The 24307-nt window shown below is 40.2% G+C and overlaps 1 protein-coding gene across 1 annotated transcript; it reads right to left on the bottom strand.

Moving 5' to 3' along the window:
- Window positions 1–3347: 3347 nt before the first annotated feature.
- Window positions 3348–12888, bottom strand: rerglb (RERG/RAS-like b). The gene is made up of 5 exons (XM_041039282.1): window positions 12621–12888; window positions 10027–10083; window positions 9544–9617; window positions 7289–7437; window positions 3348–6339 (listed from the first exon to the last, which is right to left on the bottom strand). Exons 1-5 carry the CDS (start codon window positions 12670–12672, stop codon window positions 6054–6056), a joined length of 618 nt encoding a protein of 205 aa, XP_040895216.1. The 5' UTR covers window positions 12673–12888; the 3' UTR covers window positions 3348–6053.
- Between the last annotated feature and the right edge of the window lie 11419 nt (window positions 12889–24307).

Consider the following 24307-nt stretch of genomic DNA (forward strand, 5'->3'; position numbering starts at 1 on the left):
GAGTTGTCTGTTGGTGGAATGTGAGTGTATTGTATGTATGAGAATTTATAAATAGCATGTGTCACAGTAAAAATACTGTCTCAACAATAGCTGGATGTCATTTCAGTGAAGAATTTAGATTTCAGCGTGTAATAATCAAAGGCTTTATTTGAAGCTGTGTTCTAGAAAAGCTGGTCTGCAATGAGAGTAAATAAAAAATTAGAAAAATATCAAGGATGAATCTTAAAGAAATTATAAATATAAGCAGGTCATTGAAACTCTAAAGTGTACATCAGCCATGTGGTGGATGCTGCCAGTTCTCTTCCAAGCTAATATTGTGCTTAGCTTTGAATCGTATTTTGCATTTTTTCCTTATATTGCACTTCAGCAACATTTTTCTTATTCACTGTAATATGAAGTCATGTTGATGCTCTGATTCAGCAGCTGACAGCAAGAGCTTCAGAGAGCCTCGCTGTGACATCCAGTGCTTCATCAGATTCACCTTTTTTTGCTGAGTTTTGGCAAGAGGACACCAGCATTTTATAAAGCCCAGTCAGTATTCAGGGCTCAGACAGCAGGACGTCATACTTAGTGTAAAAGGAGACTGCAAAGACACTGAGAGGGCCACCCATCATTCATACAACGTATGATTCCTTCCACAGCACATCCATTTAGAAAAAAAATCTGTCTTACATTCAGTCAGCATTTAATAAAACCAGATGATCCAGGTGTTGCTCATCAAAAATGTTTGATTTTTAATTAAAGGGCTCGTGATGCAGGCGAACCTAAACTCTGAATTTTTTGTTTTGTTTCTGTGCCTCTTTTCTCAGACGCATCACATTTTTCAGAGCATGGAAAAGATCTCATTTCAAAACAAACCCACACAGTATAATATATATGTATACGTCCAGCAAGCAATCACTGTGTGCACTCACGCAGCATGACCACAGAACATGGCAAAAAATGTCCCCTTGAGCAAGTCGTACAAGCCCATGTTCAGACTGACTTAAAATCCAGTTATATACAGAATTTTTTTTTTCAATCAGGATAATTCCTCCTGTATCCTTTTTTAGTTGATTTGAATTAGAAAAAGAACAATAATCTTACTACACGGACATCTTATTTATGTTTAAACATGTTTAAGGAGAATCAGATTTTCAGTCATCACCAGACTAAACAACTTTAACTACTATTTATTTTTGCAGTCATGATTGCAGCCGCAGAGATGGATGGTGAGAACTGAGCGAAGTACCATCTGATGTTGCACATAAGCTGTTCCTTCTCTAACGTGGATCCATTTCTGTGGAGGTTCAAGTCTTTGGAAGCCATCCAATCCCCTGTCAGTCTGACTAAGCTGCCGAGTTTTAGATTGGAATGGGGATGTGCTCACCAGCTGTGAGATTAAGGGGAACTGATCGATGGCCTCTCTGATTGGCTCTCGCGGTGTCCCAGCAGCATCCAATCCCCTCGGTTCGGATGGTTGTCCTCAGCCGAGCCAAAACCAATTCTTCCTCCACACAGGGGCCAAATAAGATCACTGACCTGAAGCCACAAGGCCACGCTTGTAGGTTCTGTCTCCATCCGTCTGCACTCCTCATTTCTCTGGAAAAATTGAGACAGAAGGAAGAGAAGAGGGAAGAGAGAGAGGAGTTTATATGAAGTGTGTTTTTCAACACCACCACACCACATTTGCTCTTTCCTGGTTTTATTTAATGTGTATTTCCCTGACGTTTTTGTTGTTAAATGCCAATGCCAGCAGCGTTTCTGCACCGCTGTCTTCAGAAATTACCTGTCAGTTAAACTCAGTGAGTGGCACTGTGATGTCTCTTTTCTCAGATTTCCTGTTCGGTCTCCGTAGGTGGAGCTCTTTTCTTTTTCTGTTCAGTCACCGTAGTTATGGCTGCTCCTGCCAAATACTGTGAAAATATTTTTTTTCTATTCAAAGCAAAGTGCTGTTCCTGTGGATGGAAATGTAAAATGCAACATTTCCAGTGTGGCAAAGGTTTTTTTTTTTTTTTTTTAGGTTTTTTTTTTTAAAGAGAAAATGTGGGATCTTTCATGAATTGAGCAGAAATACGTCTCTCTGAAAATGTCATGGATCATTAGTTTAAAAACTAAAAAGCCTGAAAAACTTTACAAACAAAATACATGCAAGATAGTTGGAGATGCACATTAAAGGATGCCTCCACTGGATTTAAGAGGGCTTTTCAAGAAATAACCCCATGACAGAGCTGAATAATATTTCACAGAGAAAAGCCTTTTCCTCATTCACTAATTCTTAACAACTGCCAAAAAGACTCCTGCGGAGGTTCGGCTTTCCTTTGCCACCTGTGCTGTGATGATAATGATGATAATGATGATGATGAACGTGAGGAGGCTGCAGTGCTTCCTGTCTGCTCCTCACCAAAATATTCCCTACTTGGATGTATGAAAGAGGCCATGAGCAATCAGAGGAGAGAATTTAATCAAAAACACAAATTTACTGAAGTTGCACAAGCTACCAGATTTCATGTTGTCATCTATCTGCATGGAAAATGTGCGTCTGCTGTGTTTGAACTGGGTTAATATGATGCTGATCTGGCACATGTAGTCCGTTTGAAATATTTTCTAAGTACAGCCTGACGGTTCAGTCTTGACCTTTGAAGTAGTCGCGTACATTAATGTTCCTTAAGATTAAAGGCAACAAACTCTCATATTGGAAAAATGTTAGATAAAGAGTTTGATTGATTGATTGATTGATTGATTAAATAAATAAATGATGTGAACATACAGGACACTATGGGCTTTAAAGTCACCAGCTCTACCCATCTGAACACCTCCTCCTCCATCACCAAAAGAAAAACTCACTTTCTCTTCATTTATTTTTCATTTGTCACTTATCTGTATCTGAAACTCACTTCCAAGTCTAGATTTCACATTTTCCCTTTTCCCTTTCACTTTATTCTTCATTTTCATTTATCTCTAAATCTGAACTGATTGAGTGTGTAATAGGTCAGGCCCCATGAGCAGGAAATCATTAAAAATAGAGGGGGGAAAAAAACACATCATGTCGTCATAATCTTTAGATAACTGTGCTGCCATCTAGTGGGAACCTTGGGAATGTTGCTTTGTTTTGGAAACCAAAGAATTCACTGTAATAATGGTGCATTTCTCACTTCTCCTGCTTCCAAACCTGCTATTTTTAGCAGTCGCACACAGGAAATTCCTCTTTTCTGGAGGCTTTGGAGAAATGCCCCCTCTCACAGTCATCTAATTAGAGCTAAGCTCAAAGAGAAACAGCAGGTCCTCTGAAGAACTAAATCAGGCATCTTATTAGGCAGTGTTTAACTTTAATTTCCTCTGGAGCAACCAGTGTTTTTACAGTATTTACAAAAGGAGCATTCACCTATAAAACACTGCATATGTGTTGTACTTACTAATTTTTCACAATGTGTGGTGCATTCTTCCTGTACAGCATCAGTGACATAACTGGATTTAAGGGGACCACCAGCACAGCACTAAACCGGTTCATACCCTTGTTTGGTATTTGTTAGTGTTTTTTGTTTTGAATTTTTTTAAAATAAAGTTTAAAAGTCTTCAGTTCACATTCAAGATATTTTTTAATTACTCTGATTCTGATATTTACAAGATTTATTAAATTTGCCAATAATATATACACAATATATCAGATGAAGCAGTTACATACTTTAATCATGGATAACAACAATATGAGCAGTGAGAGAGGGAGCATAACAAACGCTGGATGACTAACACGGCAAAGCAAAGCAACTTCCCAGGGACCCCAAAGCTCCATATAATGTTTACTCCATATAATTTCTGTCCATATGATTTGATTCATCATATATTTGTTAAAAAAAAATTTTGCTCCACTAAACTCCAACATCAGTTACGATAGGTCCTTCATCCTCAGAAAACCCACAGCTAGGCCGTATTATTCCATCATAGAAGAACTGTAAGGCTGCAACCAATGATCACTTTCAATCAATGCGTCTGACAAATATTTTTTAATAACAGATTGAATGTTTATGATGAAAAATGTCAAATCATTATCCCCTAAAGCCCAATGAACTGAGATTCACAGGTCAAAAACCAGTGAATCTTTGGCATTTCTGCTTAAAAATGATTTGAACTATAAATCAATTATCAGAATTGCTGCAAATTAATTTTCTGTCAACTGGCTAATTGATTCATTAATTGATTATTTCTGCTCTAGAGTACCAGTTGGTTTCTGAGTGCCTGGGGAAATAATGAAATTGCCATGTGCTGTGGGGGTCAAAACCATAAATCTTTGCCCCGGGGCCCCCTGGGAGGTTAATCCGGCCGTGAGTATGACACGTTACGATCAAAAGGATAGTAATCAACTATAAACAAACACTATGGCTTCCAAAATATATAGCATTATTATGAAACTATATAAAATATCTATCTATTACGTTCATTAAAGTGTCAATAAATGCATGAAAAACTGGCTTTTTCCCCTCAAACAAAACATAAAACACTGAGCTGAAGAGAGAGTTGCTTGCAGGAAGATGCTCAAAGCAAAGTTTAAATGTGGCATGTTGAAATGATCATGTGGCATGTTAGCGTGTTCACGGGGGGGGGGGGGGGGGGGGGGGGGGGGCTTTGTTGTTGTGTGGATGCTCGGCAAGCAGTTGACCAGAGCTGGAACATTTCACTGTCACTGGCTAATCACTGGTTAATCAGACATGTGCATGCCTCCATGTTGTGATTTTGTTTCAGGGTGAACAGATGAACTGTCTGATGAGTTTGTTACAGGTTTTATGTGAGAAAGCTGCAGCAGTAAACCAGACAGAAATTATGCTTGGAAAGCAGCTGTATCTGCTCTTGGCAGGCGGCAGCACTAATTCTTTCTTAACTGTGTCTGTATCCGAAACCCACTAAGTACTGGAAGTTGGCGCTGAATGTTTGGTTACATTCTTAGTCTTGTTTACTTGCTGTTTAATCAGTAATTTCCTGATCTGAATCATAATGCTGTTGGTTTTAGGCCGTATTTATACATGGTTCCTCTACAGCTGACTGAAGACAGTAATGAACACTGAGAAATGTGGCTTATTTTATGAAAAACCCTACACACCTGTGGTACACCCACACAGGTGTTTTCACTTTCTGCGTCTGATTAGACCTGATTTTTGGCTGCAAGCACAGAATGTGCTTAATCTACATTTTCCTCATATCTTTGTTGCACCTGAAAGGAACAATTTACACCTTCATCATTCTTATTGGCACCTGTAGTTTAATGACCTCCCATAACTGCCAGCTTTACTCACCCTAACTTCAGTCCAAGCAGACCTCTAATTAGCCAGATGTTTAAATAAAAAAAATTATTCCATTTTATAGAATAATTTGTTAAAACTCAAGCAACAAAAAGCTCAGTATTCAGATCCTTTACTTAATTATAACTAGCAACACCACAGTGTGGTGATCCTCCATTACAAGAAATAGTCAAGAGCTCAAAACCATACCTTAAGTAAAAGTGTAAGTATTATCAGTAAAGTACTCATTATGTAGAAAAATGGTCCCTGTCAATGTTTTACTCTTAAATATTATATTTTTGGATCATTGCATTTTGATGTGTATATTACATTTCACTGCTGCTTTTGGTACCTCCACTAACGAAGCTGTGTTTTCACCCGTTTGTTGATTTGTTTTGTTGAGTTGTTTATTTGTCGGCTGGATCGGGTCATGGGCCAGGGAAGAACCCAGATCCAGATAATTTCCTATGAATCTGAATTTTTTTTCTCTAAGCTCTGGAATTTGTACCTAATTACAGTTTTACTTGCGTCAATATTTTTAGCTACATTCCACCGCTGATGTGTACAAGCTGTTCTCATCTCAAAGCAGAGAACCAAATCAACAAGACTAATGTTTTCTTGCAAACCTTCCCACCAACCAAACATGTTGCTCACAGAGTGAACACAGGGTTGGTGTTTGGACCGCTGTGTATGAATGTGCTCAACAGTTTTCACACACAGCACGTAACCTCTTGGCAAGTTCCCTTTAACATGGATCCATACACACAACATCCCAGTCCCTCCAGCTGATCACTGGAACCTTCACACTGACTTCCTCCTCTTGCCAAACACGTTGTTGATGAGCTTGGCCATGGACTTGGAGCCGCTGTAGCGCCGTCGGTCGGCTCGGTACTTCAGGTGCTCCATCACCTGCCGGATGAGTTGTGTGAAGAGGTTGGCGATGTCCTGGTAGCTCTCGGCCGCCGAGACCTCCTGAAAGTGACAGTGGTTCTCCTGAGCCAGGCAGCGGCCCTCGTCCTCACGTACCTGCCGGGCATGGCACAGGTCCTGCTTGTTGCCCACCAGGCACACAGGAACCTCCACCTCCCTGTAACAGAGACATGGCGGTGTGGACCGGTGAGTTTCCTGGGAAATGACTCTGTGCTGAGGAGTGATTTTATTTTAAACCTCTTTAACCCTGCTGGACCTATCATAGCAGCATTTCGTCTGTAGAAACACTTTTTAAACTAAGATCCAACAGTTTAAAAGAAACTGAAACTAAATCTGAACCATCGGGAACTATATATATATTTCCACTGCTTCAAAAATGCACAAGCAAACCACCAAATAAAAAACCTTCCTTGTAACAAACCTGATCCACCCTTATGTCTGTAAAAACAGATATTTTGGCTGGTTGCATTTGATTTAAACACACATAAACATAAGTGAGTCCAATAATTCCTCTTCTTATCACATTCATGTTCTGATCACTGATCTCCATTTATTCTCACATACTTGTCACTGACTAAATAAATCTCTTCCTCCCACGTTATCAGGATACTTTGGCACATGACAGGCAGCTTGATGGATGTGCTTGGCCCATTTTGCAGCAGAGCACATTCTGATGTGTGTAGGTTTGCAGCGAATCCCTCACTCGTCATCATGAATCATTTATCAGTTTGTCAGGGCCGGTCAGGACTCCCAGCATTCCTCAAACTCAAAACTGCATAAGGATCCCTATTCAGCTTTAAAGAAAGTAGGACACACCGTACTCTGTTTTGTTCTGGTTTCCTATAGTGTTTACAGCACGTCACGGAAATAAAGTAGTTGCAAATACTTCTTAGCATTTCATTGCTTTTCAGGTTAAAATCTTGACATTTCAGTTTCATGATAATTTCAATGTTTTAGCTGTGTCGTTTCATCTCCAAAGTTTCTGGAAATTGCTTTCATCCAAAATGTCTCAGCTTTCTGAGACCGAGCAGTGGCTTGTTCTCCAACCCTCTGTCCACTGTTTGAATCACCTCATAATGAAATACCCTCATTGTGTTGTTTCTGACCCTTTGCAGTTGCCGACGCGCGCCTCCCGAATCTGCCGCAGGATGTTCTTGGCGTTGATGAAGGAAGTGCGGTCGCTGATGTTGTACACCACCACGAAGCCATCTGCCCAGTCGACGGGCTCCTCCAGTATACACCTGGCCTCCGAGCTCTGCCAAGGACAACACGTGCTCTTATTCTGGAATCACACTGACCAGGTTAAATTCAGATTCTACAATGTATATGTTTGTCCTGTATTGCTTGTTTTTACATTACACTACACAGAAATGTTGGAAGCAAGCATCCTTTACTGTGTTATAGTAGTTTTCTTCCAGTAGTCCACCACCTTGGACAAATTCATGCCCCCTCAGGAGGAATTGTAATCGTGTTTGTCACCTCCTAACCTTTGAATCTGGTGCCATCATCAGGTTAAAGTTTCAGTTTGTACAATACTCTTTGTTATATTCATCACCAAATACCTGCAAAACTAATTCCCATCAGCCTCAGCTGTACTTTGTGTGAACTCAGAGCAACTACAGACACCCAGCATCGGGGTGTAGACCGGAACGGAAGTTCACATTTCTTACAGGCAGATACCTCAGACATGGATCAGTTTCACCACCTCAGTGTTCGAGGTGTATTAAACTTCCAGTAACCATAGCAATGGAATTTCTGCTTGTTGCTTGGTTACCAAACACCTGAGAGGTACCTAACCACGAGTTAAACTGACGAAAAACACATTTAAGAAAAATTATATATGTGCCACAATCTTTTTCCTATTTCAGACCTTTTATTTGTGATGTATTAGACAAATTATAACTTTATGTTTTTTATGGAGGATGTTGTTTATGGTGCTGTAATACATTCTTCAGAGAGGTGGTTCTGTTACTTAATTACCATAACGTTTTAAAGTTTTTAACAGCTCTTTAAAACAGTTTCTATACAAACTGAGCTGAGTTTGAGCTGGGTGTACCTAATAAACTGCAAACATACTGTTTTTACTGCTCTTCTTGTTTTGCTGCACTACACCTGCAACACGTGCAGAGCTAGCAGAAGGCAATGTACAAGTGAAGATTGTCCAAATCCACAATGTAGCTGCCATTTGTTAAACACATAAGTAAAAGTAGGTAAGTTTAAACAGAAGAAATATATCTTTGGACAGTTTAAGTGACCTTTACGAGAAATAAACAGTGTAGAAAGGACAAGAGGCCCAAGGACACATCTGAGCCCTCAAACAGCGAAGCCTCAGCACTTTAAAAACCCACTCATCCCTCTGTCTTTATTGACTCCATACTTTCTTTATGCAGTCCAGGTCAACAGGGCAGGACATCGACTATGTTTCTCATGAGAGGGCGGCATTGCAGTGAGTTTAACCAACAAAGACAATGACCAGCTCTTGTTCAGCTGAGCCTGGGGGTATTCCAATAAAATACTAACTGTGGTAAAAGGCCTCTCAGGTCTTTGGTCTTGTCGAAGGAGAAGTAAGCAGGTTATATGGCTCCTGCTCTTCAAAGAGACAGCCACTGGCATACCTCGCCTCGGGATACTCTCATAAAACCTTTGGATTCCCCACGTTATGCGCTGTTTGGGTCGTACACGTGCCGCTTCAATGTAAATATCTCACCACGGTTCAGTCAAGGTCACGGGCATGTACTGCAGCGTCCCCGGCAAACTGAAGACCAACCAGTTATACTGTTGTTAAGTGAAATCCATGTAGCTCCAAAACAAGAAATAAATGTGTTTCCTGGATGAAGTCCAAAAATTCCACCTCACTCGGACTTTAAGAACTCTTTCGCTCTCTGTGGATGAACTAAAAAATAATGCTAAAACTAAGAAGACTTCTCTTGGCCCTTGGAGAAGCAGGTTTTCTCCCAATACTGATGATTTGTTGACATTTTTAGCAACAGTGATATTGCAGTAGGTAAAATAAATAGTGTCTGATGTCTGATCTGTAAATGATGATTCTCATAACTCGCACAAATTGCTAGAATACGACATTTAACTTTCATATGGACGACTATTTTCATGCAAAGACATAACTCGCATCTGTCTCAGATTCTCATTTGTTAAACCTATTCCTTCTCAGGCTCATCCATGCATTAAGTGCATTTCCAGTCCGCCTGAACAAATGCAGGAGGAAACCAGGGAACTCAAAACAGGAAAGTTTGGAGTCAATGCAGCTCTGCTTTTCTAATAAAAAGCAGAAGAAATATACACACAGTTAACTATCCAAAAGATTGGATGGGTTAACCATATTAGATGTGTTTGAGATTTGTACCTGAGAGCAGGGGTCAAAAACCTCCAGGTTCAGCTGCCTGCCTTCGATCGACAGCCTTTTATGGTACAGGGAATCTGTGATGAAGATTGAAATAGTTGAATCTAAGTAACAAAGAACTGACTGATGTCTCCATTCAACATGAATCAAGATTACCTGTGTGCCATGTGTGTATGCATGAATTTTAAGATGTGTTATATATATGTTTTTGGAATTTGTATCATTGAATTTTAATATTATTTACAGCAGTTACGATATGTAATCATGCCAAGAAAGTATCTTTGTCTCTTAAAGAAATAGTTTGGTGTTTTGTGACATCAAGAAAAGCATGCCTCCCAAAATGGGTGCCCCATGACTGCTCAGGTAAAATGTAGGTGCCTCTAAGTGTCTGAACAGCAGCATCGTGTCTGTAGATGAACTCTGTTCTCCAGGACTGAAACCAAACAGCCATCAAAGCCCCATTTCATCAAATCTGGAAACACTTACTGGTGTTCGAGGCATATTCACCAATGAAGCGCCTGGTCAGGAACCGCACAAGGACAGCTGGAGGAAAGAGACGAAATGAAAAACAACAAAATGAATCATGGCATCATTACACTCTCATCCCTCACAGGTGGCAGCAGTGGGGAGAAAATGACCCTCATTCACTCCTGCAGGCACAGCACAGTGCCAACAGTGTCTGGGATTGGAGAGGTGAAACTGAAGCCTCACATGAAAGAGCCTGCATGGCTTTGCTGGAAGCTCCGTGTGCATATTTGGCAAGCTGAATGGTTATATTCCCTCTCTGCTTCGCCTCCAGACTGAGAGCAGCACATAAAACTGACTGTCTGGGCCAGTTTTGGTCCCACAGACAATCAGTTTCAATTAAGGGCTGAAGTTTCAAGTGCTGAACTCTGAGGAGCATACAGCTGACAGTGATCATGGGCCCCTCGAGGGGTTATGCTTAGGCTATGGGGACACACAAATATGGATATGGCACAGCAAGTCACCCGTGCATGCATGCTGGAAAATGCAAAGGAAACTTATCGACACAGTAGCAGTTTTTTAGGGCCTTCTTCACAGTAACTGGTGTATTTGAAGAGCTAAACAACAAGACAACTACAGGCACACACTGAAAGCAACAAGCAGAACAGCAAAGGGTAGATAAACATTAAACACACACACGTACAAACAGCCTCCAGAGGCTAAAGCATCTCCACAGTAACAGCTCTGCTTCACTGCCAGGATGTGAGAATGGAGACGTCCCATTGTTTTATGAAGCTCTTACACAGAAAAGAACGAGTCAGTCTTAACCACCACCGCCACCGCAGAGTGAACACTCATGTATGCAACAAGACCCCAAGCAGCAACAAGGGTCCTATAATTCCCCTCTATGCCTAGACAGCACTTTTCACTTCAGTTTAAAAATGAAATCTGGAACGTTGACTTAAGGTATGGTCACAAAAACTGTTGATGATCTTGCAAAATAAGCTGGTGGAAGTTTGGGAAGTTGCTCAGACCAAAAGGTCTGTTTTACTTATTTCTTATGTAAACAAAGAAAAGTGGCACCGACTGTCAGTGCACCAAGGAAAGCCTAAGTAAAAGGCCTGATGTAGTTAATTACAACATATACAAAACCAGTGGTGGGGCATTTTGGATCCCCTACAGAAGAGCACAGACTGGTTCATTTAGTCTCTGTATACGCTGTGTTTTCCCTTCTCCAACCTCGAAATCAGCTCTGTGACAGATGAGTTTTAATTTAGCAAAGGCCAAGATTATCTCCAGGCACGAATAATCCCATTATTTCAGTTAAACCTCAATGAATGGAGCTAATAAACCATAGTTTTGTTCAGGTAAAGCAACACAAAACCAAGCCCAGTGAAAAGAGCAGCTTAGGTTTGTTACTGATTGAAAACATGCGGTTTAACCAGTTGTTAACCTTGCTCACTTTCAAAGTTTGGTAGCAAACTCAGCCTAAAGAGATGTCTTTCACTTCTTCTCTGTCAACAGGGTTTTGATTGGTAAAAATCCCTGGAGCTTCTGGGAAATTGGTGCCACTTTGTGTGGCTTCCACCACCCCCTTCTGAAATGAATATCTTAGAGTGGGGCATTTAATCGTTCCTTAACAAGAGGAACGATTAAATGCCATGATAGACACACTTTTTGTCTGTTATGTGAGTGTGTTTTAGTCATTTTTCAGTACAAGTGAGGTGTGGTTAGTGCGTTTTGGTTTCTGTCTCTGACCACCTGCCCTTCATTGGGAATCAACACACCTGCCTGTCATCAAGCCATCACCACTTCACTACAAAAACCCTGCACGGACAGCTGGTCCACGGTGGTTTGTTGTGCAGTCCGTGGTTTGTTGATGTGCTGTGCTTCCACCTCTTTCTCCAGAAGAACTACCTGCTTTGCCTGTTCGATAGGCTCAGTTTTTCTGCCTGCCTGCCTGCTTGTCTCTCACCAGCCCACCTCGGGATCCCCTCTGCCAAACCTCCTCCCACATATTCCCCCTCATCTCAGCCCTAGACCCCAGCCTGCTGCCATCTCTTCATCGCTGCCTGCGTTCTAATAAAAGGGCTTTTTCTCTGATACATTCACAATGGAACGCAGAACTGTTTCCCCCTCTGTTTACATCTGTAGTTCACTGCTTGTTGATGAAACCTCTGAATCCTCCGAAAACATTTTCAGATTCTAGAAAACATATTTTGTGACATGTCACTGACCAAATGATTCATTATACAAGAAAATAATCTACAGATTAGTCAGTGATGAAAATAATTGTTTGCCCACTTGGAAGTAATCATGTTTCAGATATTTTTGCTAGCCAATCTCAGAAGAGTGTGTTTTGTAAAACATCTGAATAAAGTGATACAGTAGAGTCAGGTAGAGGTTTACTACACTTACAAACTTTGTTTTATTCAAACTGATGTAGAAAAGTCTGAAAATGTTGTACAGTGTTTTAATGTACTGCATAAAGAAACCTTCCAAGACAACCAGTGATTCATCATACATTATAAAACATATTTCACATTTGAAAAACACTGCACTAGATATTTTTTTTCTATAGCAGTTAGAAATAAAAACCACTTCCAGCCGCTCACCTGATTTCCCAGCCCCCTGGCTTCCCAGCAGGGCCAGCTTGATGTCGTTCATGCCCGTGCTCTGTCAGGTCCTCAGCTGGCTCCCTGGCTCTCTGGTTTGTCTGGTATCTGGGTTAGAGTCGGCACATTAAATGCTCCTTACAGTCCAGGCTGCATGGGAGTACAGGACTGCCCCCCTCTCTTCCTCTTCAAAGGGCTATTTCACTTTTTAAAGCCAGAGGGAGAGGGAGGGGGCGGGGGGGAAAACAAGCGCCCCCTTCCCTGTTCTGTCTGTGTCTGTCCGTGTGCCAAGCGCTCTTTTACTCTCCCTCACACCTCTCTTGTCTCTGTTCTCTCTCTCTCTCTCTCTCTCTCTCTCTCTCTCTCTCTCTCTCTCTCTCTCTCTCTCTCTCTCTCAGCTCCTAATTCCTCTCTTGTGCCCATATATCTCTCTTTTCTGTCTTTTCCCCCTCCTACAAAGAGGTTACTCCAAGGTCAAGACTGACTAAACCTGACTGTAATTGTAGTCCGGCTGCCATCTGTGGACATTTGTGTTGTTTTTTATAGAGTAATATTATGGAAGTCTGTTCCTGCCAGGAAAGAAAACAAATGAAATTAGGAATGTAAAACGTGAAAGTCCTCGTGGTCAGTCAAAGCTGAACTGAAGTCAAATTACCTAATAGGCAAATGAAAAATCCTTCCTGACTTTAAACTGCCGTACATTGTATTTCCGCTTGATAACTGGTAAAAATTAGTTTGGTTTTACCTGCATTTTACCTGAAATTCACTAGTTTTGTGTTTTAAAATTTATAACAATCAACAAAAACACACTAGATGCTATAAAATTTCACAGACTGAGCAAAGGTCTTGGTTAAATGCTAAAAAAAATTCAACAGTGACTTGAATCACAGGGCAGCACATATTTACATTATTAACATTCGACCGAAACCTGTTGCCTAAACCAAACCACATGCAAGACTCAGGGCTCAGGTCAGAATTCTGACATAATTTCCCATAATTACAACTGAACATGAGTATCATTCCCACCTGTTTCTTCTCTTTGTCTGACAGAGATGGGCTTCTATTCAATGTGGCTTTTTATCCGGTCAAAATCAAGAAAACTGCACCTTTTTATTTCCTTGCATGGTGGATGATTGTTGACCTCTCCGTGATAAGATCTGGTAACTTCCTTTTGAGCTCAGTGGTGATTATATTCTTGCTCCAAGGAAAGTCATTTTTGTCGAAATTGGTCAATGCATTTTCATGAAGAGAAGGCGATGATGTGATGGGGAAAAAATGTTGATGACATCGGTTACGTACTTTATCAACCGTACGGTCACAGCTCGCCAGGCACAAGCCATATAATAAAGTCAGGGCTTTGAGCACAGTGTAAAAGCAAAGCCATTAGAAGGCCAGCAAAGAATACACTGATTAGAGCATCAGTCATACTCCTGACATCAAACTGAGTCGATTCGGACAAGCAATCCATCTCCTTCAGCTTCAGCCGCCGCACAAAATGTGGCACATACAGCCAATAAATCATTGGGCAGTAGCTTCAGTTTCACAGACAGTAACGTCAGCCAGTAAAATAAAAATATTCTTTAGACTGAAACCACATTTTTGTTGCCACCCCCGGGCCCCCTCGCGTGCTTGTTCTGGGCATTTTGGGCCCATTTCCAAACTGGCTTCATTTGATCTTGTATCTGTTTGCGAAGTCAGTGACACTCTTCCAAAGGAAAACTCTTACATTTTACCTTCTAACCTTAGCAAAGACTGTCATGAACTGGCTGCCCTTGGTGTTAATTACAACACAGTTTTAAGCCTTAATTTTGAGTTGTTTTAGAGTAGTTTCTTTATAATTGTAATGTTTGGACTGAAAACCTCAGAATCCAAGATTATCGTGCTCTGATCTTTTTAAACATTACAAATGTAAACAAGGTTTTTACAGTGTGGAAATACATTTAAAACACATGTTGGTCAAGGCTTTAAGAAACCTGTCAATCAATTTTAGAGTGAAAAATGTTTCCAAATATCCTTTTTTGGAGTTGGGGTACTGTTCTCCTGTTGACTTTCGGATTGCAGAGTTGGACTCTTAAATGTGAAAACAAAAGCAGTAAAGATGAAATGAAAACAGCCTGACCACGTTATGTGCCTTCATATCCATTCATAATGCGTGGCATGCAGACAGGGATGGGCTTTTGAAATGTTTACCAAATTATACTCTTTCCATTCAGTGATGTTTAGATATCATATATCCTGTAAATCAGCTTGCATGAGGCAAAGTAATTGGTACCAGATAACTTAAGGTTTTGGGAGTTCAGCTGAGGACTGAAATCACCAACACGTCATTTAAATTCTTTGACTCGCTCATCAGGACAGAGGGGAACATTGAAAAATAGACAGATTAATGTTGCATACTGGGAAAATAAGATTGTCCCAATCACTCAAAATCCCAAACCATTAAAGTGTTTTAATCAACTGCTGAAACACTTGATTGGCCTCAATCAGCTTGCGGACACTTATGATCAGAAAAACAACACCCTCCATCAAAAATCGGAATAAAACTGCATTTCCTCTCATGCTTGTTATCATCAGAACTTTTCAATGGACAGTCATGCTGTAATCAGGAAGTACCGAATTCCTGTGTTTCACTTCCGAGGTGGGCACACAGTGGAAGACCCAGCCATCCATGGCAGCTTTTAATCAGGAGAAACCATTTCTCCTGAGCTGACCAACACGTGGCTGCAGAGAGACGTTCACATGGGACAACGTCATGTGGCCACAAAACTACACACACCAAGAAGCACATTATTCTCACCAACTGCACACACACACACACACACACACACACACACAAAAACTTCAACAAATCAACATCAAAGTGCACCACAGCGCAACAGCAACATCATTACATAACGTCTGTGCACCAGGAATCTGTCTGGAAGGTTTCTGTTTATTCTGTGAAATGAGATTATCTGCCATGTATGACATGGGAAAAGTTATGTTGGAGTGGAGATTTCCATACGGCTGTTAGCCAGAAAGGGGATGCCATTTCAAAACAAATTGGTTACTGTTACTGAATGTCATGGAATTAAGGCAAGAAGCCTTGGAAAAAATAATTATGAGCAATTTTAGTTTAGTTTGGTTTGGTTTGGTTTTGTTCATCTTAGCTTAGTTTATAGTGTTTTTAACTCAGCTTAGTGACTCCATAATGTGAAGCTTCAGCAACTGCAGATGATGGAATAAGTGGAAAAAACACAATTAGGCCTATTTATCTTTTTCAGGAAAGCCAAACAGTAAAAACCTTTGATCTCGTTACAGGAAATGATGAGATATTTGGAAAACGTGGTCCTAATTCTGAGGTCGTCTCACAGAAACAGCACCACTGGCCTTAGATGGCAGCTATCAATCATTTTGACAGAGGTCTCACTTGGTTTGTTCCAAGGAACTGGAGTTAATGTGACAGGTCTATGGTCATCCTGTACTGGTCCATACGTTTAGGTTCAGTTGCAGTCATTCACTGCCTTCAGAAATTCACATCTTTAACATCTTGAACATGTTACTGTACTGAACCATAGTCCTGTGTGTAACAAGCACAGGCTGGATTGATGAAGTGCACAGGCAGCAGCTGTCCATGACTTCTCATGACACCCCTCATTCTCATTCTCATGTTTGGCCCCCCAGGCCCCTTCTTCTTCCCGTCTCCTCTCCAGTTTGATTCCCAAATTTGGGCATCAGAGGAGATGTTTCAACATATTTCCATAGCTTAGATGTTGAAATTATGAAGTGAAATGACTGATGACTGATGATGTGTCGGTGGTCGGTGAGCTTATTCTATTTTGAGGTTTGTGGCTTTAAAAGCATCCAAGTCTACAAAGATTGTCAAGTTAAATCCAAAAAAAAGGATGTGCAGTGTTATCTTCTTTTTGTGTTGTGTCACAGAGCTTTTACACACAGATACAGTCAGTTGTAATACACGTCTTTACGGAGCCAACTTCTTTACCCCTACTAGGATCAGCTCGGATCATAAAACTTAAAGGTGGTACATCAGTTTCCAGGAGTGTGTAATAAACTATCAACTCTGCTCTCAACACTGTCCAAAGAAAACAGCATGCACTTATCCTGCTCCCAGACATGATAACTCAAGAAAATAACATTTTAATGCAACAACTTATCAAGGCTGTAAGTGAGGAAATGAGTCTGAATGACCCTAAATAACACTGAGAGCAGCAGAAACTCTCAGTGGGCACCGTTTTAGAGTAAGTATAGATCTTAAACAACTGCTCCAATGTGATGACGCTCCTGTGAGATGAATGAAATATATCAATTATCTAATCGTGGCTAATGCATGCTCTTTAGTTTGGTCTAAACATTAGACGTAGGTCTTATCTCAAAGAAGACGTCTTCCTCTGAAGTTGGACAAACTTTGACGTTTTCTTTCTTTTTGTGTGCATTAGTGATTCACCCAACTTCAGACACTGTGGGTCTGCATGGGGGCTTTTGATGTTTTTAAATGAAACATCTGCACATTACAACACAGGGGGAAAAAAAGAGAGGAAGCAGAGAGGGCAGACATGTGACTGTGGTTTACTGGACTGAATAAAGTGGGTTTAAAAGACACAAGCGGGGAATAAACCTCCTTTTGATAACATCTCACGGTCAATTTCCCCCATTTTATCTTAACGTTAGCCACAGGGCTCCTGCTGGCCCTTAAAAGCTCCCTCTCATCTTTCTCTGTAAGTCTTCATTCAATAGCTGAAAAATTTTAGGTCCTAGTGGACGTACACACAGATCAAAGACACCATATACTGTTTACAGCTAGACCGGAGTGGGTTTTATCAGTGGTTGAAACAGATTTTTTTTTGTCCATTTGAATGTCTTTTACAGAGTAAGAGCACTCATGGTGCAATAGATCATATTACACAGAAGAGCATTTTGACATAAATATATCAAAGTATGAGACTTCTAGCTCAAATGGCACGCGCTCTCCAATGCTGTCACTTTTCGCTCTTTCCTGTCTGACAAATTACACTGAGCTGAATCTTGGAAGAACAAAATGTCCTGGAACACTTAAAAAAAAAAAAAATCACGTTTAAGAGCTGAAAATTGAAAACCACAATTACAAACTGACAGCAACAGCACACTGTGAGCAGACCACCAAGAACTGCAGCAGAGTCCAGGAGAAACAAAGGCTGTAACATCACAGATCCACACCAGGATTAATAAAGACAGCGGAGGTTTGTGAGTGGATTTATTTAGAAATAACTCCAAAGGAAACATGAAAGAAAAGCAACATGTCCTCCTTAAAATCATGGATCTGACAGCTTACATGTTCTAATAGTAAAAGTTGTACAATTATGCATCATTATAATGTGAAAAGCTTTTTTGTTTTGACATCAAATCAGTCTTTACACATTATAACAAGATGTTTTGGATGTTAGTGCAGCACATTTTCTTTGTTACTGAAAATCAACATATCCTGTTTCTACAAGCATCTCTTCAGAGATACTTTCCTATAAGAATGCAGTAACAAATGTTGGTAAGTCTGTTATAATAAAGGATCTTGAGTATCTCTCACACTAAACCAGTTGTAAATGTTAAAGTTAAGCTTTTTATGAATGGATTTTGGTCTAAATGTCCCCTTTACAGAAGATAAGCTTTCTTAGAGGTGATTTGCATTTTCTTGTTGTGATTGTCAGATGACTGGCTTTGTTCATTACAAAGAAATTTGGCAGTTTCGTGTATAAATTTTGTCTCTGATTTACTTGTGTTGAGATCTTTTACTTGAATAAAAGCAGCAACACAAAAAGAACTTTCTTCACTTTACAGAGCAGTATTTTATTTAAGTCATGTGTGTTTTTAAGGACACCAATCGAGTGTGTGTGAGACACTTGGCAGGTTTCTGTCTGTTCCTGCAGAGACATTACTGTTCTGACAGGATGATAGAGTCCATCTGCAGCGGCAGCAGAGTCTGAAGTGAAGCCAGTAAGGAAGTTTATTGTGCACCAGTTAGCATCAACCTGCTTTAATGGAGATCACTGTCAGATTGGGTTTGAGCCATGTTACTGTCTAAGTCACATTGCCCCTAATAATTTTTAATAATACAGGCCATGGGACTATGTAGTTTCACAACAATTTCTTATTTTTATTCATTTTTAAAGTCTAGGTTATTCAGGTATTCTAGGTTATTATTTTTAAAGTCTAATTATTCAGGTTTTGTTTTATTGGTATTGTTCTTACAATTTCTAATTCGTAAGGTTTCATATCATATTAACTGCTTTTTGTTATTGGTCCTGTTTTAAGGTTATTTTTCTTCTTTATCTTTAACCTGTGTCCACAGTAAGACAGGAGACAATGAGACTCCTCCAATATACAGCCTTAGATACAAAGACGCCCCCTGGTGGTATCTGTGTCTAATAACAGCAAAAGTGTGGAGAAGCACATTCATCCTCAAACTCCTGTGAAAAACATTTTTAAAAACCTGAAGTTGTTGTCAGAAACCTTTAACAAGTGCTTATCCCCCTTCCCTGTTTGTTTGTATAAACGTGAATGTGCTTTAAATTTAAACTGAAATGCTTTTTCATGCTTTCATGAACACGCCTTCAAATGCAAATTCAGTTTTACATAGTTTATTTAAATATCCACTCTCACAACAGCTCATCCAAATTCAGTAATTCACCCTCAAAATACTCAGCATTCAACAGCATGGAAGTGCTTACACACTTTGAACATAGGCCTCACTGAAGTCCCCATGTCCCTGGATGGATTACTGAAGGGGCCCAGTTTGTGAAGGGAGGCCCTGGGCCTCTGTTTGAAGTGACTTTTAACATTTCTTTTTGGAAAGTCAAATCAAATGACACAAAGGGATGTAAAACAATGACAAATGGATGTCACAACCACAAAGAGGCACAGAAAGACCACAAAGAGATGCAAAACAATGCATCGTTTGTAGTTGTGCTGTTCCTCTTACAAGATCGGGCTTCTTACTCCAGAGTTGGAGGGTTAGGAGGCTTTCATTGTGCCCAGGGGTCCATTGTCTCATAATCCATCCATGCCTTGTGGCAGAATTTTTACACCTAGGAAAAAAAGCAGGTCTTAAGAGTCTGTGAAAGGGTCCAGGATCAAAGAGAACCACTATTAGAGAATTATGTGTTATATAATACATTTGTTCCCTCTGTGAGGGTTTTTCTTTGTACTCGACCTTGATTACAGCGTCTTGGAAAGGGGAAAATTGTACTTTGTGAAAAGATGGAACAGCTGGTGCAAGGTTTCTCCCATGGTGTAATATCTTACCACTTATTATACCTGTCTCACCTACCACCTACACAGTGAGATCTGACGCCCTATTTTAACTTCAGTACAGTCACATCACGCAAAGTGAAAAACATACATTGGAGCAGTGGAGCGAGATTTCTAAAAGTGTATTTTTCATACGTGCTTCCTCTTTTGCCATTCTGTTAAACAACCAGGAAAATGTTCAGCCCACATTTGATGAGATGTTTATGACAACATCTTTCAGAAAATAACAAAAATAAATGTGATTAATTTGCACTTTTGAATTTCATTTCAAAACAGTAAACAGTATTTATCCCTCTGAAAAAATGTTGCCACCTGTTAAAATACCTGAAATGTGAAAATGACATGGTACTTGTTCCTCCTCACGTGGTTTTCCTCATGAAAAGTACAAAATGATTGTCACAGTTTTCAACATGTTCTCCATTAATTAAAAGGCTTTAACGGAACAATGTAAAGTTACAGATAATATTTTTTCCCACTAAACACATGTCTCTTCTTCCTGTGGTTTTCCTTCCTCTTCCTGCTGAGCCAACGGAGGCGAGCTCTGTCCGTTCTGTCCTGGCTGGCTGATGGAAATGTCCGGTCAGGAAAAACCTCCCTCAGTTTGCTCAAGAAAAACACCTCCAGGTTTCGACCGGCCTGAGCCACCTCAGAATCTGGCTGCATGGCAAAGAGACAGAAGTTAAAAAAGAAAATGCAAACAATAGAAGCAATTTTTCTAGTTTAAGTTAACTGTTTATTTATTCAGGGACAGTTGACTTACAGCAGGCTACAGTTCACCCTAATAAAGTTATTTCACTTAGAATGCCTTTTATTGTCACTATACATTTTTACATGTACAATGAGATGACAGGCCTGTGTACTGTGTATTGGTAAGTACATGTTCTCCATAATGGAAGGAGATATTTTTACTAAAGTAAAAGTAGGAATACCGCAGTGTAGAAATAATTTCCTTGGTGCATTGCATTGTAGTAGAATAGTTTACATCAACAGGGCAGATTCTAAATAGATTATGTTTAGTCTGCATACTGTCTGATTTGTGAGTATACCTTATTGTTAGGATCAAAATCCAAATCCAATGTATGAGATATCACTTAATATTTACCAGCAGATAGGCAAACCTGATTGAAAGTCCCAATACATAAACTAATCAAACTGGAAAATACCAGTTGTATTGTCAGTACTGACACGTTACTGTCTGGGCCCAGTTCTGCTGCTACATGTGGAACTTATTCCCACAGGCTATGGTGCAGAAATAATTTAATTATAACAGAAATTAGATTAAACTCGCAGTTCCACTCAGACTCCAACGTCCTTCTTATAAACTTACGTAATTGAACGTAGCGCAGTTCTTGAACATCAGCAGGACGTCATCGACAAACTGCTCAGAGCTGAAGTAGTGCAGAGTGTTGCCCTTGTCCAGTTTCCTGCGGATCACTGACAGGTCGATGGGCCTCTTGATGATCTGGTAGTAGTTTCGGGCCTGGAGCACATTCACAGAGATTAGATCATCGCAGGAGAAAAAGCTGTCATTTTAACATCATGGTTTGTTATGAAAGTGAAGTGGAACATTTTACGTATAAAGGAAGTCAGTCACTTTGTGCTGTTTCTGCCCTGCAGAGGTCAGCAGTGTAAGGTTCTCCTTTATTACTGCTAAATGATTTTTAACCCTCTGAGTCTGTCTGGTCATCGGAAAATACACACATGAGCATGTTTACTTTATAGAAACACAACAGGATTTATACATCATGTAGAGTTAAGCTGAGAAAACCAGTTGAAAGTGCAGATGTGGGGCTTTCGCACAGTATCTCATTCATGTTTGTAGACCATGAAACATTTATAATGAAAAGTTCACAAAGCACAAAAGTCACAAAAGTTAGCTGTTATATGTGAATAGACTGTATTATAGTTTAATTTCTTATGTTGTCTGCTGTATTTCTGTGCATAAATACTTTTGTTACAACCTTGAACCGTTCTGTAATGATATTTAGATTTTTCTGGTATTTTTTGGGGTTGCTGGCAGCTTTATATGTTGTTGAACTGACAGAATGAGAAGTGAGGCTTATAGCTGGAAAGTTAGCAAAAAAATTAAACAAAAATGAACTTGGACTCCAGAGAGCTAATAAGTTGTTTTGTTCCATTTGATTTATAGTATTTGGGAAAAACCTGGAAGATGAGAATTTTAAAAAATCACTTATAGTGATAAAAATCTCCAACATGAACATTTTCTCACCTAAGGTTTAGGTTTATGTGATATCTGTTGTACAACATTTTAAAATTTTGCACAGACACATGCTGTGTTCTGATGATGTATTTTTGATATTTAACCACATAATTCCTTGTAGGATGGGGCCATAATTTGCCATGGCTTAACACAATTCAATTCTATTATCTAGTTATTATGATATATGTTTGTACAGCTCTGTACTGACATATGATCTTCAGTGATATCAGGGTGATTCAGTTGACGTGATCGCTATGAGGTGAACATGTTGCTTTAAGTCTTTTAACATAAATGTGTTTGACTGACCAGAGGGCTGACAGGTTCATGGAACGGAGCGCTGAGCAGGTGACAGTACAACAGCAGAGTCAGCTTCTCACATCTCTGCAGAGGGAAACACACACAACCTGATTTAAACCAGGATGACGTATTCTACCAGGTTTATTTATCTCATCATGAGCTTGCACTATACAGCAGTCCACAAAAAACACATTTAATTGTATTCTTAAGTGTATTTCTTCACTTTAATTCAATGATTGCAGTAATTTGCAAACTGACTCAGTTCCATTACTTACTGCCAATTACAACATGGCTTTCCTCCTTACTTGCTGGTTGGGAATTTTGTTGGTCCGTATAACACTCTCAAAAAAAGAAACTGACCGTAAATCCCCACATTGGATTAATAAAGTTTTATCAAAATAAAGAAGTACTTAAAACTTACTTTGACAAATACAAACCACTGATTCTGCACTATAGCTCACCCTCTGGTCCTGGTTGGACAGCGTGTACGGAGCTTTGATTCCCCCACAGGAGGGCATGCTCTCACAGTCATAGGCCTCCACAGGTTCCTGGTCGGACCTGCACAGCGTGCACACCCAGTCACCTCTGTAGGACCCACAGAAATATATTGTCTTCACAGTCATTCATTAAAGGGGGTGCCACATTTGTGAGATATACTTTATTTGGACAGTTGTGTGTCCAAATAAAACACAGAAATGGACCATACTGCTGGATGTTCCTTCATTACAATGAACAACATTACTTTGTTTTAAAGGGTCCAAAACTGAAAAAATTGGAAACAACTGGCTTACGTCACCGTGAGTGTATTGACTTCCATCATAAAAATGTGTGTCCAGTTGACAAAGGAGTACACAGTCTGCAGATTTGGGTGTTTGTGCAGTACTTACAGTGGGAAGCTGATGAGAGGAGGTACATGGCAGGTCACATGGTAGACTTTAGGACAGCGGTCACAGCAGAGCAGGTCTCCTCCGTTCAGACAAACAGCACAGAAATCTTCACTCTCCACCTCCTCAGTCCCGTCTCCAGGTTCAGGCTGCTGGACCGATGAGTCACCTGTCTCCTGTGAGCAACAAAGATCAGGCCTTGGTTCTTCACTGTCCTCTATTTCAACCACATCCGCTTCACACTTAGTTTCAGATTCATCCTCCAGCTGCAGGGATCGATCCTGATCTGCATCTGGTTCCAGATCCAGTTCGATCACCACGTTCTGCTCTGGATCTGGATCCAAATAAAATGTTTCAGAATCCATTTTTCCATCTGGGTCCCATTCATCAGGTCCACAGTCTAACAGGATATAAGGCTGTTCCAGATTTGATTCACAGTCAAAGCCTGAGTCCTGCTCCTGTTCTTCAGAGGGGGGACTGTCAGGACAGTATGGTTCAGTCCAGGATATTGATGTTGTTTCTGGTTGACTGAGATCAGATAACTCTGCTGGTTTAGACTCAGGCGAATCCTCTCCGATCTCTAAAATGTCTGCCTCATATTGACTGAATCCATTCTATGAGCAAAAATTAGGACACAGAGGTGAAGCGAAAAGTAAAATAATCATAAAAGAGAACTCATGTTTATCTTTGTCTGAAATGAAAATGTGTAAAACTTCATCTGTTTACCTGGTGAGGATAAGTTAAAGAGACATCTTTGTGGAGCTCAGCTTGTGTTTGGCATGGCAGTCGTACCAGAGACACCACAGGCTGCAGAGAAGATAAGGACACCAACTGGAAGTTCAGGCGCTCCAGGCTCACCACAGGTATGCAGGAATTACCCAGGATCCTCTGGGCCTCTGGATGAACCCTGTGGAAATAGAATGAAAGCTTGGCTGGCGCCTCGCAAACATAACAATAGTGTGTGTGTGTGTGTTTAATACAGAGCAAAGGCTTTGAGGTGACTAGCC

The sequence above is a fragment of the Toxotes jaculatrix genome, chromosome 5, assembly GCF_017976425.1.
Source record: "Toxotes jaculatrix isolate fToxJac2 chromosome 5, fToxJac2.pri, whole genome shotgun sequence".
NCBI lineage: Eukaryota > Metazoa > Chordata > Actinopteri > Toxotidae > Toxotes > Toxotes jaculatrix.

Coding starts and splice junctions, on each gene's coding strand:
- rerglb (XM_041039282.1), bottom strand. CDS start 12,672: ATGAACGACATCAAGCTGGCCCTGCTGGGAAGCCAGGGGGCTGGGAAA. Junction 10,084..12,620: donor CCAGGGGGCTGGGAAATCAG/GTGAGCGGCTGG, acceptor TCTTTCCTCCAG/CTGTCCTTGTGCGGTTCCTG. Junction 7,438..9,543: donor TTTTTGACCCCTGCTCTCAG/GTACAAATCTCA, acceptor TGTCCTTGGCAG/AGCTCGGAGGCCAGGTGTAT.